The following is a 14,758-nucleotide window of genomic DNA, read 5'->3' on the forward strand; positions in this document are numbered from 1 at the left end:
CAAGACGTGACAGGTTATAAAGCCTTCAATCGGATCTACTGTGGATATATATTCCATCTTCCCTAGATATAAAAGCACTGGTTAGTAAGTCTGAAAAGAAGATGACAAATAGTGTTGGAGCGTGTACTGTTTGTTTCACAAGTCTCGAATATTTCTTTAAAAAAAAAATTATGTCTCAAGTCCATGCCTCCTTTACTTTGACTAACTCCTAGACTTTGGCTGACAATGGCAGCTGCCAGATTTTATAGTTTAAAAAAGGTCTAAAGGACAAGTGGGTGACTGCGGTAGCAATATATCATAGCTATATTAAACTTTAAAGTATATCTGTTTAAAAAATGTAGAGTATTATTTTAAAATTATATTAGGAACAAATTTTAATCAAACTTCTATATATTTAAATACATCAAATACTTCTGCATCGTTATACATTTACACATGAATTGTATAGACATATTTTTTTAGAATATTAGTTCAACTAATTTAATCTTTAGAATGTCCGTTCCCACTTTTTATTTATTATTAGTAAATATTTAAATAATTTGTCAGAGTCTGTCATTTGGAAAATATAACTAGTTGTAAGTGATCAAAAACTAACAAAATTTGCATATCGGGACAAATCCTAGCTCAATAGCGAATAGCCAATTTTATAAGTTATATATTCTTTTAAAATGTTGGAATAAAACGTAAATCTCCATTGTAACTATCTATTTCCATTTATCTATTCTTTGAAATAGTTATTTTAAATAGAGAGGGAAGGGCAGTGATACACTATTGACACACTCTCATAATGCCTACACAAACATCTACTTCATTCAGCTTTGTTCCCCACAATCCCCTGCTCTTTCTTCAGCTGACCGTGACGTTGTCCACTGCGGCAGCGGTTGACTAACGCGTACAGAGAAAACAAAAGATTGTTGACATTCTTATCAGAGACACTCAGCACTTCAATCGCCATTATGGTCATCCTTGCGTAGCAAAAAATTCTTACAGCTGTCCAAACCTTGGTCGTCTGCTGACGTATGTACCCCCGAACAATGGCGTCTCCGATTGTCATACACTGGTCAAAAACTTCAAAGACAATTAGGAAGGAGTGTCTCACCTGTAGCTTTCATAAATTCGACCAATCACAAAACATTTTACTAAAACACCCACAGGTATGTAGGAGGGGCTTACAGCCATCGGCTGACTATATCAACTTTCACAGTTCAAGTTACAGTACATTCTCTTAATCAAAATAGTGATCTCTCTTTGCGAACTTTAAGTGTTGTGGTTCTACATTGTTTGTGTTCTATTTCTTGGATTTATTTTCGTACTGTTGGGATCTACATCAGCATTTATTGTCTGATAGCTCAATTCTGATCTATTCTACAATGTATCACTCGAAGAAAAAGAAAGACGGACTTCTAAGCTACCAAGACGATGCCTGCCATGTGTATGGCTTCGAGGTGGACAAACTACTTCAAGACAATCACCCGATCAAAGTTTTTCAAGTCAGATCCAAACAAGACCACAACGTCAAGAAAGTCATTAAAGCTTATTTCAAAGACAATACTGATGTTGACCAAATAACCACAAGGCAATTCATGGCAGAAATTTCAGTACTCACCAAGATCCACCATCCTTATGTTATGGGCATGGATACCATGGGTATCTTTCCTGGTTACTTCGCATACGTGATGCCATTGTACGAAACAGGAACTCTGACCGAGGCACTGCCGACCATGAATCAGGAAAAGAGTGATGAATACCTTGTGCAGCTGTGTGCAGGACTTAAATTTCTCCATAGACATAAAATCGCTCACAGAGACGTGAAAACGGACAACGTTTTGATCACAGCAAAAGAAAAGAGGGTGGTCATTGCTGATTTCGGTTTGTCTGAAATCTTGTCCACTATTGATACGCCAGTGAGCACAATAAAAGGAACCCATATGTACATTTCCCCAGAACAGTTTATCCAGAAAGAATTTAACGCTTTTAAAGTAAGTGAAATGTTATATTTTCTTAATGTTCCTTAAGACTTAAGTGCTTGAATCAATTAAACATTCGGTTTCAAACGAAACTATTTAAAACACAAGTTAATTACTTTAAATCTATGAGCTGTAATAAGTAAAATTGGTTTTCATCAGAGCTTTTGAACTTCAGATATTGCTATCTACCTATCTATCTATCTATCTATCTATCTATCTATCTATCTATCTATCTATCTATCTATCTATCTATCTATCTATCTATCTATCTATCTATCTATCTATCTATCTATCTATCTATCTATCTATCTATCTATCTATCTATCTTAATATATATATATATATATATATATATATATATATATATATATATATATATATATCATTACTTTTTTTTTTAATTTTATTTATTCTTTTATCTATTAATAATGTTTAATATAGTGTATTTATTTTTTATTTAATTTGATCAAGTATGTCTCGTTTTGGACTGTAATTGTTTTTAAACAAAGCTAGTTTTACCTTGTTAATATTAAGCACCACATATCGGCTGTACATAAAATGTAATTATTAAAAAAAACTATGCATATAATAACAAATTGTACATGTTTTATCTTGATTTGAAATTTCTTGACCTGTATAATATCTTGATCAAGATCTGATTCACCTTATACATATGTTGCTTTGATATACCAACAAAACGACAAGGCAATGATCTCATACTCTCTGTATTGTTTTCTTTACAGTGTGATATGTACGCACTAGGAGTAGTCTACTGGTGTATGGTTTTCAAAGTCGATGTCTTTGATTTAAAGAGCACCGAGCAAATGAAGGAATCAATCAATACTTTGTGTGATACTAGTATAGACTGGTAAGTCAAGCATTTATATTCAATATTTTGTTATGACTTTTATTAATAAGTAAAAATAAAAATCATCTCATGTCTCAGTTGAAATTCAAATGTTAAAAACTGTCAATCTTGTTTTGCTTTGAATAATATGTTGTACAGCTTTTTACAATACTTCAAGTCAAACATTCTGAATGGGTGTGCACAATCTGGATGGACACGATTCTCAAAAACGGCTGTAACGATTTTCCTTAAAATTTGACAATTATTTTTTTTTCAGGCTGGTTTTGACTAATCTTTTGGACCCGAGCCCTGTCGATAGGTTAACCTGTTACAATCTCCTCTGCGTACTGGAGCAGCCTGAATATCGTTTTAGAGACAGAATAGCCAGTCTTAGAGGTAATGGAAAAATGTTCTATCAGTCTGTCATCAATGTTTTAGTCTGTCCAGTGTCTGTCTAGGCTGTTTACTTATTTTAAAGTTTTTAAATCTTTTATCAACCTAACAAATTATTTTTCAAACCTTTAAATTCTTTTTGGACACCTGTTTATAATATCAACAAATTGCTTCTTTTTATTTTATTTCCATTCTAAGTTTAAACGCAAAGTTTTTTTCTTTGTCTTCCGCAGAACAACGCTTTATATAAATGTCAAGGTGGATTCCTTTTGACCAAACGAAAGACTGTTCTCTTTGCTTCAAGCCATATGTGACGTCATAGCCAGGACTTGAAACTTAATTGTAAATTTGTATATAATATAATCTCTGTACCACAGATCATCAATTATTCTAATAAAGTTTTTGTCTTTTAAATCTTTAAAAAAAATCTTTGTTTTGTTTCATTTTGTTATTGTTGTTATTGTTTTTTTTAAATAATTTTTTTTTAGTTTGAATGTTCATTGGAAACATCTATTAATAACAAAATAAATTTTAGAAAAAACATTTAACAATAGTATTTCATCATACTTCTAAGTACAACACAAATGTACGTCACTCTGTATTAAATCAGAGGATTTATTGAGATTGCGTTGCTAGAAACGCTTACAAAAAATAATTCTTTGCTCCTAAATAAAAGTTTATTGTCTAAACATCTAATGAACACATTTAATTACAAATCATTGTCTTTCTTTAGAGGAAATCAATAACACGATAAACTTCCCCAAAGTTTAAAAAGTGAGCCTGATTTTATCCATATAGTAAAGACACATACTTATACATATATATAATAACATTCTCTTTTGCAGTTATTATTAATACTGCATTAAGTTAAGGGTTAAATCAGTAAAGATCAAATGAAAAAAAAAACAAAATAAAATTGTCAATATCAGACTTTAATAACTTGTAATGATTTTTAAAATAATGAAATTCTGATAGATGGTTGTTCATTGTGGTGTTGTATCAGTAGTAAAATATACGCGTGGTGCAAGGAAATAGTAAATGTTTATTTTAAGCTTAACATAGTGTTACGTGCGCATCTTAGTGTGAATGTGAAATGGTGCGATTGCGTGTTGAAAGGAAAGAAGAACCGAAATGGAGGACTATGAACAAGAAAGTGTTTTCAGTGTTAATAAAGATTAAAGTATTTATAAACTGTGATTTTGTCGTTTACATGTCTAAAGAGTCTCATCCAATATGAAAACGTAACAAGTGGCGCCCAACGCAAAGGTAACCCACGTATCCCTGTATTCACAGGGGATCTCCTGTCAGCAGACAGTAGAGATAGTAAAATCTAGATCTAGAGACAGGAGAACATTCGATTCGATATTATTAGAAATAGACTATGGCGGACAGGGCTGAGGTAGCAGCGTTGAAGGAAGAGGGAAGGTTGTTGGAGCTTGAAGGGGCAGAACTAAGAAAATACGTACAAGAAAGGTTGATGGAGAGGGAGAGATTAGAGATGGAAAGAGAAAAAGAAAAGGAGAGATTAGCGATGGAAAAAGAATTAACAGATAAGGTAGAAAGCAATGCAATAGGAATGGGTCCAAATCAAAGTAAAGTAAGGCAATCAGTGGTACAGGGAAAGCGATTTAAACCCACATATAGACGTACAAGTTCATACATCTTATGCTTTAATTGTGGGAGAAGGGGGCATATTAGAAGACAGTGTCAACAATTAATTAGAATTAAGGATTCAAGGTACAATAGTGAAGAGGCGTATACGAGAAAAGAGAGGGATATTAGCAGCCTAGAAAACAGTACAGCTAGATCATTAGGTAGTAGGATCACAATGGGACATCATTGCAAAGGAGGGAAGCGGAAAGGATGGCATGTCAATAATGTTAGAATTATATAGATAGGATTAGAAAAGGTGGGAATGATGGACATTAATTATTGTTCTATTCTACAATGAATAAATATATGTGTAATGAATTGAATATTGTTGTTACAATATGCATGGAGCAAGATAGACTTTGTTTGTTAACTATTTGATTGCGACTGGAATGATGGTGTTTTGTACAGGCATACGATTATGAGTGGGGAGTTGTATTAATAGAAATATGATTACTTATAGATATATGTTAACAGAAGTGGTTTCAATTGCTCATAATAACAGTTATTATTGTGATGAATATAATTGTTATTCCATGTTGGAATTGTATTGGTATTAACATGACATTGTGTTTGATTTTGTGTAGTTATTACATTATGGTTTTATATGTTACCGATTTGTTTTAACTTGGAATAGTCTGATAATATATTCAGTGATTTGTATTTTGGACGTTCGATGTGCATCGAACTTGTTAAACAGGGGGGGTGTTACGTGCGCATCTTAGTGTGAATGTGAAATGGTGCGATTGCGTGTTGAAAGGAAAGAAGAACCGAAATGGAGGACTATGAACAAGAAAGTGTTTTCAGTGTTAATAAAGATTAAAGTATTTATAAACTGTGATTTTGTCGTTTACATGTCTAAAGAGTCTCATCCAATATGAAAACGTAACACATAGCTTTGTTTGATCGCTAGTTGAACTTTGATTAAATAATCCCTTAAAAAAATCATTAAATAAAAATTTATGTCAATTATTACTTAAAGAAACAAAATAGAACAAATTAAAAAGTGATTTGACTGTCAACCCCTCCCCCCCAGCTCACATATTTAAAAAAGTAAAACTTGTACTCCAGTTTAAACTACATGTTATATATTTATACTCTCCATTCTAGTATTGTTATTGTGTAGCAGACATTAGTTGGTGAAATGAAAAGATACTTGGATGTTGTACTGGTTACATGACATCGTAGTTAGCTATATGTCATAGAAAAAGATAATCTGTCAATCATCTAAACAGGTTAATATCAATAATAATAATTCTCTATTGTAAAAGAAATAATATTATATTATTGATTTTATAGTTTCCGATAAATAGTTGGGTACGGTTATTTAATCAGTCGTCTAACTTATTTTTTTTTAATGCATAGTTTGTAAGCATTTAAATACAAAAATACTTTGGTGTAGTAGAATATGTCCACATTAACCCCCCCCCCCCACATTAACGCCCCCCCCCCACTCACACAAATCTTAGTACATTAATCTTTTATTTTTAAATTTAACATTAAAGCAGAAAAAAAAAGATTCAAATCTTGTAAAAAAAATTGAAAGTACCAAAACATTTAATGAATAAAGTATTAATTTCAAATCATATGTATTTAAAAAAAAAAGTTATAACTCTAGAAACTGGGCAGTTTTCTCCAGTCATAACTCTCAACCCTCACCCTCGTACAAAAACAGACTCATACACACACACTTGTTTTCTTTAGGTTCTTTTTGACGCTCCGTGACTTAAACAGACAGTGAACTATACCGACAAAAACATCTACGTGTTAGAGACCTGGCGTTGACATTCATGGTGTCCTGTACCATTGAACAATAACTTCATTAAATGTATTACGTGGCCAATCCTTAAGTCAACATTCCTACACAGCCTAAACAAAAATAAGATAAGCTATGTCGACTGTGTGCTTTGAATGTCTACCAGTACACTTGGAACTGTAACTTGGATTCTTTTGCTGGACATTAGCCAAATAAATGATAGTATTGTCCAGAGCATCAAGAGATTTATGTCATCATTTTGCAGAAAGCATGAAAGGGTACTAATTTCTTTAGCAGATTCCCGTATATGCAGTCCAGACCTTTGTAGTTCCTTCCTAACTATATTAATTGGGTACAGGAGCTTTGACCAGAATTCCAGATAGGCAAAAAAATTCTTAATTTTCCACTGCATGAAGAAGATTCTGTGCTAATATTATATGGCATTACGTCATTGTTGGTTGTTTATGTTTTGTGCGAAAGCAAAAGGATTCAGAGTATACAAAAGTTATGCTCGATTTTAGAATTACTCCGATAAGTGGACTGCCGTATTCACCATCACAACTGCTGACGAGTAGAAGACTCAGGGAATTATTCCAGCTGATCACAAACTATTGAAACCATTGGTAGCTGAAAATGCAGAGACATTACTTAACGAACGACAGATGCAAAGCTAAGTGAAATACGATGCAAAAGCAAGACTACCTAAAGATTTTTCTGTCGGAGAGTTCATCTAGGTCAAACATGGCAGAAAGCAGTTGTCATAAAAAAAAAATTCAGCACCCACTTACATCATAAAGACAAACAATGGAAAAACATACAGAAGAAATCAACGCTTTTTAAATAAGAGTTTCGATGAAGACATCTCTGGGTACTATGATACCGATGAAGACAATGAACTGCAAACTGTTGCAACAAACGAAACAGACAGTTATAGACCAACGTCTAGAGAACTTGTTCAGTCAAGACAACCAGAAGTGGACGAATTGTTAAAGTTCCTAGTAGACAGTGCCGGTCGCAGTGGGCGCCGCGCTTTCATAGGCCCTCGCGCTAATTCCAAGTGTACATTATTAAATTAAACAATTATAACGTATATAAAAAACAGGGTTTTCGCGACCTCCTGATTTTCCAGGGCCTCCAGGAAATCTCATGAAAAGGCAAAATATACGATAAAGTCCTGAACTTTTTTTGAATTTATTCAAATCTCCTGAAGAATAGACGAAATTGACATTTTGGGGTGCCAATAAATAAAAAGTGGCATTGCGAGCTTTCATTTGATAAAAATTTATTGCAAAGGCAAAAGTAGGCCTATTTTCTAATAACAAAAAATAATTTTGATATTATGCTTATCCCTACCCAGACTAGGCCCCGCGAGATCCGTTTCGCATTGGGCCCCGCAAATGCTAGGGCCGGCCCTGCTAGTAGATATCACTATTAAGAACTTTAAAAGGAAGGGTGTGATAATAACTTCAATAGGAAGGATGTATTAATATTATATGATATTACGTCATTATTTTTTGTTTATGTTTTGTGCGAAAGCAAAGGGATTAGATGTAAATAAAAAGAGAGAGTTTCCATTGGATTGAGGAAAGATGAATAAAGGGGTAATAACTCGAGTGTGAAGTTTAATTCTGAAATTATAGACGCCAAACCCGAATAATGGACAATTTTAGCATTGTTAAGAAAAACTTTTAGTTATACTCGATTCTGTAAATTTTGCTTCAAGGTTAATTAGTGACCTGGGTTCGAATCTTGGTGGAGTCTGGGATTTTGAATTTCTGCATTTTTAGGGTGCTCCTGAGTCTACCCAACACTAATGAAAGTAAAGGCGGTAGGCCGTTAACCGTGGGCCAAAGGTATTATCTTTTTTTTTAAATCTTGCTTGTTAGATCTTTACTTTGTACCGAGGACTCTGAATGTCGTTAATCATTAACTTTACTTTATACTTATGATGTTAACAAAGAAAAAAAAAAGAAGAGAAGGAAAATCCCTAAATTTTGGAAATGCATATTCTTCATTGGGAAGGGGCTGTGGCTGAGTGCCTGCCTTCCAGAACCAGGGAACTGGGTTCGAATCTTGGGGAAGTCTGGGTTTTTGAATTTCTGCATTTTTAGGATGCTCCTGAGTCTACCCAACACTAATGGGTACTTAGCTTTAATTAATGAAAGTAAAGGCGGTTGGTCGTTAACCGTGGGCCAAAGAAACAGATGACCTAATTATAGACGCTAATGTCTGAAATGGAAAGTTACATCTTTACTTTACTCATTCCTTATATTCTTATTATTATTATATATTATATTCTTATGAGGCCCTATTATTTATTTTAGGTTCAAAAGGAATTAAATGCTAAGAAAACTTTTTTTTCTGTTCAATATTATAAGTAGCTGGATCATGTCTCCCTGTGTTCGTCTGTGTGTTGGTGTACTTGATAGTATTTTAAAATAATTATATATATTTCTGATGGTCTTTGTTATTATTAAAGTATTTTGATTATAGAAACCAAATGCATCATTAACACTATGAAGATAAAAATGTATCATCTTTGTGAATTTTAAAAGCTATGCAGTATGGTTATAACTAGTTACTATTTTTTTAATTAGGTTTAAAATAGAAAAAAATGGTGTATTATCAAATATCAATGAGAAAGTACTTTCTGTTTTCTTGAAAATTATATTCATTTTTTTAATAAATGGCATTACGTCACTTTTTCCCTACTTATATTTTTATAATTTTTTTCATTTTAATTTTACGTGACACATAAATATCTACAGAAAAAAAAATAAAAACAAAAAATAAAAATTAAAAAAAAATTAATTTAAAGAAAAATACTTTATTGAAATATTGTATCTCAAGTTATTTGATATTTCATTATATACAATGCACATGTAGTTTTATGTCATGTTATGTCACACAGGGCTTTCACCAAAGAAATCTCTTGTGTGGAAACAAAGAACTTGACCTTTGACATTTAAATAAAACGTTGCTCTGCAGACGACAAAACAAAAAAAAGAAATTGAAACATCACGTTTAGACAAAAAGTATTTTTAAACATACAAAAAAAAATATTTAATCTCTAGATATTATAGACTGATAGCGTCATGGATGACTTAAGTATTCTTTTTACTGAGTTATTGTTCCTAATGAATATAATTATTTCCCTTAGCACATTGCCTGAGAACAAGGCCGACAATTTTAAAACTGAAACTAAAAGAAAGATGACATACGAATAGAATACTTGTATATTACCTTTAAGTTTGGCTATCCTGTGTGAGAAACAAGATTCCTCCATCAAGAAGATGAGTTTAAAGATGGACAATCTTTCTTCAGGTTGATATTCTAAAAGATTGGTCAAAATGAGTCTGAAACACGTTAAAACAAAAAACGACATTATAAGGCTATACTAAACATTTTATTAAACAATACCAGATATTAAAATGGACACGTTGTGCATTTGGGAAGCGTGGTCGAGAGGCTAAGTACGCTTGAAATTGGCTTGGCTAACTATGAAGGTGGCTCGAGGTTCGACACCTGATTCAAGCAGAATTGTGTTTACTGAGCGCCTAAAGGCAGTATGGAAAAACCTTCTCCTAGATACTCCCCTCCTCCCACTGGTCCACAAATAAGATTAGATCATAGCGCTCTGAGCATGCTATAAGCATGAAAGTAGCGCTATATAAAAGCTATAACTTCACATTTTTAAATAATGCACTTGCATGTATTTAATTAAATAGCTTCTTTTAAATTTCAGAATTAATGTCGCAATAATGCATAATTTTTATGAGGTTCGATGGAAAAATGCTAAATATATTTATGTATGTAGGTCTTATATTTGTTTGACTTACCTGTCTATACTAGTAGGCGACAACTTAGTTCTGACTGTTTCCATCATTGGTTCCATGGTGTCTTGATTCAAAACATTCACTTTGAAAACCATACACCAGTACACTACCCCAAGAGCGAACATGTCACACTGTAAAGAAACAAATAGATATAATTTTAATTACTGCTAAACTGTAAATTTAATTCAATTATATTTTTAAGGGAAAATTATATAATTTGTCGTCTCAGGGTCCAGGTTTGTAAACACATTTCAGCATAATATAAAGTTATAAACTATGGGGATTAGGTTTTTACATGAGTAAATTATACATGTAATATATTTTATAGTTAATAATTAATTAACTCTCCCCCACCCCAACAACTCCCTTATCAAGGAAACACCTAAAATCTAATTTAAAAATCTACAATCGCTACAATTAGATTTTTTTATTCGATTTTAGGTGTGTTTCCTTGATTAGGGGGTTGTGGGGGGGGGGGGAGAGTTAATTATCTATTTATTGTTGAAGTGTCTTATACTAATTGACAAAAGTTTTTTTATCGTGATACTCATAATGGGGCTTAAGAGTTTTAAACTACTGTGGAAATTATATTATATATATAAAATGATGGTCATCTTATTTAAAGATAACTGGCAGTATACAAAAGGATCTTCACTAATTTATTACCAAATGTAACAAACACGGACATGTTCAAGTCTCCAAGGGTTACCAGACTGGACATGCTATATTAACAATAAATTAATGGGCGATTCTGTTTTACTTCACATGTGTAATATAAACAAGTTTTCGTGCACACATCAGAATCTTCTTTCTCTTTCTCTCTCTATATATATACTATTCTACCTAATTAAATATTAGACTCTAAGCTATCCATTTAAAAGGAAAGGGATATAAGTAAGAATATGACAAAAAATATTTATTTAGCTAAGTTATCGTTCGTTAGTTTAAGAAAGTTTGCGAATATTTATATGACAATTATAATTAAATCTAAAGGAGCTTTAAAAATATGGTAAAAAAATGACTTACTTTAAAAGGGTCAAAGTTTAAAGTTTACGAGATGATAACGTGTTCCGCGGCATCCACAACGCTCTGTCACAAATCACATGGATGGCTGCCTGGTCGTGCGGTTTGTGCGCTGGACTGTCGTTCAGATTTATCGACGGTCGAGGGTTCAAACCCTGCCCGCTCCCATCCCCCGTCGTCCTGCGGGAGGTTTGGACTAGGAAGTATACTATCTTCAACTCTGAAGGAACATCCGAAACATGTAAAACATTTTACAACAAACAAACAAACATGACAAAGAAAAGGCGCTAAATTATTCAAAGGAATGAGCTTTATTTGCAATTAAATCAGAAGGACATATTTCATTACTTGAAATACTCAGCTTCTTGAGACACTTGTGTTACATCTGAAAATCTCATCCTGTGATCAGCTTGAGTTTAAATCATTTCTTCTCTTAATATTTACAACTTGTGTTTAATTGAAACAGATCTAGTTCATTGTATATTTCTATATACTTCGACTGTGCTTCTATTCACAATTATTTTTAATGTAATTGATGGCTAAGAGGTAAAGCTCTAGATTTCGAATCGGGGGATCAGGGTTCATAAACTGAAACTGACTGGGTTATTTTAATTTTGGGATCTTTGGGCACTATCGTTGTTGTTTTTGTGAATCGATTAAATAGAAAAAAAAATAATATGAAAATTATTTTAAACAATTTTTCACCTTTTTAAAAATGTGCAGTTTTTATTGTGTGTTTTCTGTTATGTGACATAATTTCTAAGCATGGAAGGAAGGATATGTCGTTCAGTCTAAAACTTGACTCTCTTAGTTCTGCAAGCTATGTACGCTGCATTAAAAAAAAGAGTGAGTTCGTTATTGAAACATTGCGCTTTTTAACTTAGCTAGAATGTAATCAAGACTATTCGTTGTTTCAATAGTTAAAATTCGGACTTTTCACTGAAGCTGAATGTACTTTTAAACATTTCGCAGTTAATAAAACGATTGCGTTACGTTTTCAAATGTCAATAGTATCACAGAAACGACTTTGATGCTGTTAATACTTTAAAAAAAAAAAAAAAAACTATTTTTTTAATATAGATAAAAGAGTTCTTATCTATTAATTAACTGCTAAAATTCTTCTATTGCTCTCAATACTTCAAGATTTGTTTACTATTTTCTATATGAACAGTTCAATTACAAATAATAATTTAATTAATTATTTATTTTTTTATTGTTTTATGTGTTGTTATTAACAAGAAATAATTATGTAACTTTTATTATTAGATTCAATTTCTTTTAGTTTTGTTAATAATCGTGACAGACAGATAGACAGACGAAGTGAGTGAATATAAACTTTGTTTGCACTAAGCAATATTTTCAACTTGGTGTCAGCTTCTGTTCAGTGATGCGGTGATTCCGCTTCCCATCATATCAAAACATTTTTGCAGATTGCTTTTACTAGTAGCGAAAGTAACGTTACGATGAGTCCATCCAACTCTATGGGTACATTAGTCTGGCAGAGTTTAGGTTGTTAGTTTATTTGCATGCCACTTTGTCATCCTCGATAGTCGATAAGAATCTCAAATCAATCTTAGAATCAAGTAAGAATTGAGTTTAAGGGAAAGAATTTACTGAAGGAGAAAATACAAAAAAAATAAACACGGTTATGTCTCTTATAATCTTTTGCAATCCCAACGTGTAAACTTTGCTTTTAATGTTGTCCTCTACATTATATCTGAATATACAAAACTATTGTCTTGAAATATTTTGAAAAATTAATTATTTCAAAATTATTTACAGCCTAATTTGGATGTTTGGTTTTATGAAAATCTTGTAATGACAATACAAAAGATGTTTTAAAAAATCAATGAGTAATCTGTTGCACATTTCTAGCTATTAAACTAACTATATAAAAACAAAAAGGGTTTTAATCACATCAGTTAATCTACTTATCCCATTTGCTAAAAGGTTAATTACTTGGATTGCTTCCCTTAACACTCCAATCCTCAACTCTGCTCAACAATCATAAAGACTGTTTCCCTTTGATGCTCCACTAGCCTATATGGATAATTGGATTTATCAAAGCGATGGTGCTAAGTATTAGAAACCCGGTGGTAACAATTATAGTGTCCAGTACAGTTAAACAATAGCTATATTCTTTAGTGTGCTGTATCTATGTGCACTAACAACTCGGTCATTTCAAATGAATTGTTAATATTAAACAATTTAATCGTAATTCTTAATCTCTAAATGATAATTACCAACCAATGCAGATTGCGGTTGATAATTACTATTGTTTATTTTACAAGTCTCGAATATTTCTTCAAAACATCTTAGTCTCAAGTCCATGCCTCCTTAACTCTGACTAACTCCTAGACTTCGACTGACAATACCGGTTGGCAGGGTTCATACTAATATTTATGGCTCTTTTTGTCTAGAAAGGCAATGGATGCGCCCAGATGAAACACTGGTTTTGATTTCGTGTTGAGACAGGGCAGAATCTGGTGTGGCTAATCAAGCCAATTCTAGAGAGGCAGACTTTGCCACAATTATTGCATGTGTATGCATCTGTTTCAGGGCTATACGACAGGGCAGCTTTTTTTTCCCTCTTGATTAAGGCCTCTTTCTTTTTTTCGTTATCAGCGAGGATCTTTCTAGCACAAACAGTCTCCATGCACTTCGGTCTTTAGCTTTTTCTTCCCACAAACTTTCTTTGATGCCTGTGGCTCTCATGTCTCGCTTACAGACATCTCTATAGGTAAGTCTTTGGCGGCCCTTTGGGTCTGACTCCCTCCACAAGATCAGCATAAAAAATATCTTTCGGAATTCTACCATCTGGCATGCGGGTGACAAGTTCCAGCCAACGTAGTCTTCTTTGTGTCAAGAGAGCATACATGCTGTTCATATTGGCCAATCTTAAAATATCCTGGTTGGTGACATGATCCCTCCAAGAGATGCGCATTATACGTCTCATGCTATTCAATCTTGGTACATGTATGTTGACTTGCTTTCACTTCCATAAAGAAGAGTGCTCATAACACAGGCATTGTAGACTAGGATTTTGGTTGCTGTGGTCAATTTGGCATTTTCCAAGACGCGCTTGGAGAGTTTTGCCAATGCTGTAGTAGCTTTTCCTATTCTTTTTGTCAGCTCAATGTCTAAATCTAGGTTACTGGCAAGTGTTGATCCATAGTAGGTAAATTCCTGCACCACCAATATGTATAACAGGTATTTAAACGACGTCTTGTGCCAGGATTTCGGTCTTGGAGAGACTTATTGTAAGGCTAAACTCTTGACAAGCAAC

At 33.0% G+C, this 14,758-nt stretch overlaps 1 protein-coding gene across 1 annotated transcript; it reads left to right on the forward strand.

The window, feature by feature from the left end:
* Window positions 1–1,370: 1,370 nt before the first annotated feature.
* Window positions 1,371–2,015, forward strand: LOC129928540 (uncharacterized). Its single transcript, XM_056043174.1, has one exon. It carries the CDS (start codon window positions 1,371–1,373, stop codon window positions 2,013–2,015), a length of 645 nt encoding a protein of 214 aa, XP_055899149.1.
* Window positions 2,016–14,758: the final 12,743 nt, after the last annotated feature.

Source organism: Biomphalaria glabrata, chromosome 10, assembly GCF_947242115.1.
Source record: "Biomphalaria glabrata chromosome 10, xgBioGlab47.1, whole genome shotgun sequence".
In the NCBI taxonomy this organism is placed as follows: domain Eukaryota; kingdom Metazoa; phylum Mollusca; class Gastropoda; family Planorbidae; genus Biomphalaria; species Biomphalaria glabrata.

What these genes read in the sequence shown, in the direction of transcription:
- LOC129928540 (XM_056043174.1), top strand. Translation starts at nt 1,371, where the DNA reads ATGTATCACTCGAAGAAAAAGAAAGACGGACTTCTAAGCTACCAAGAC.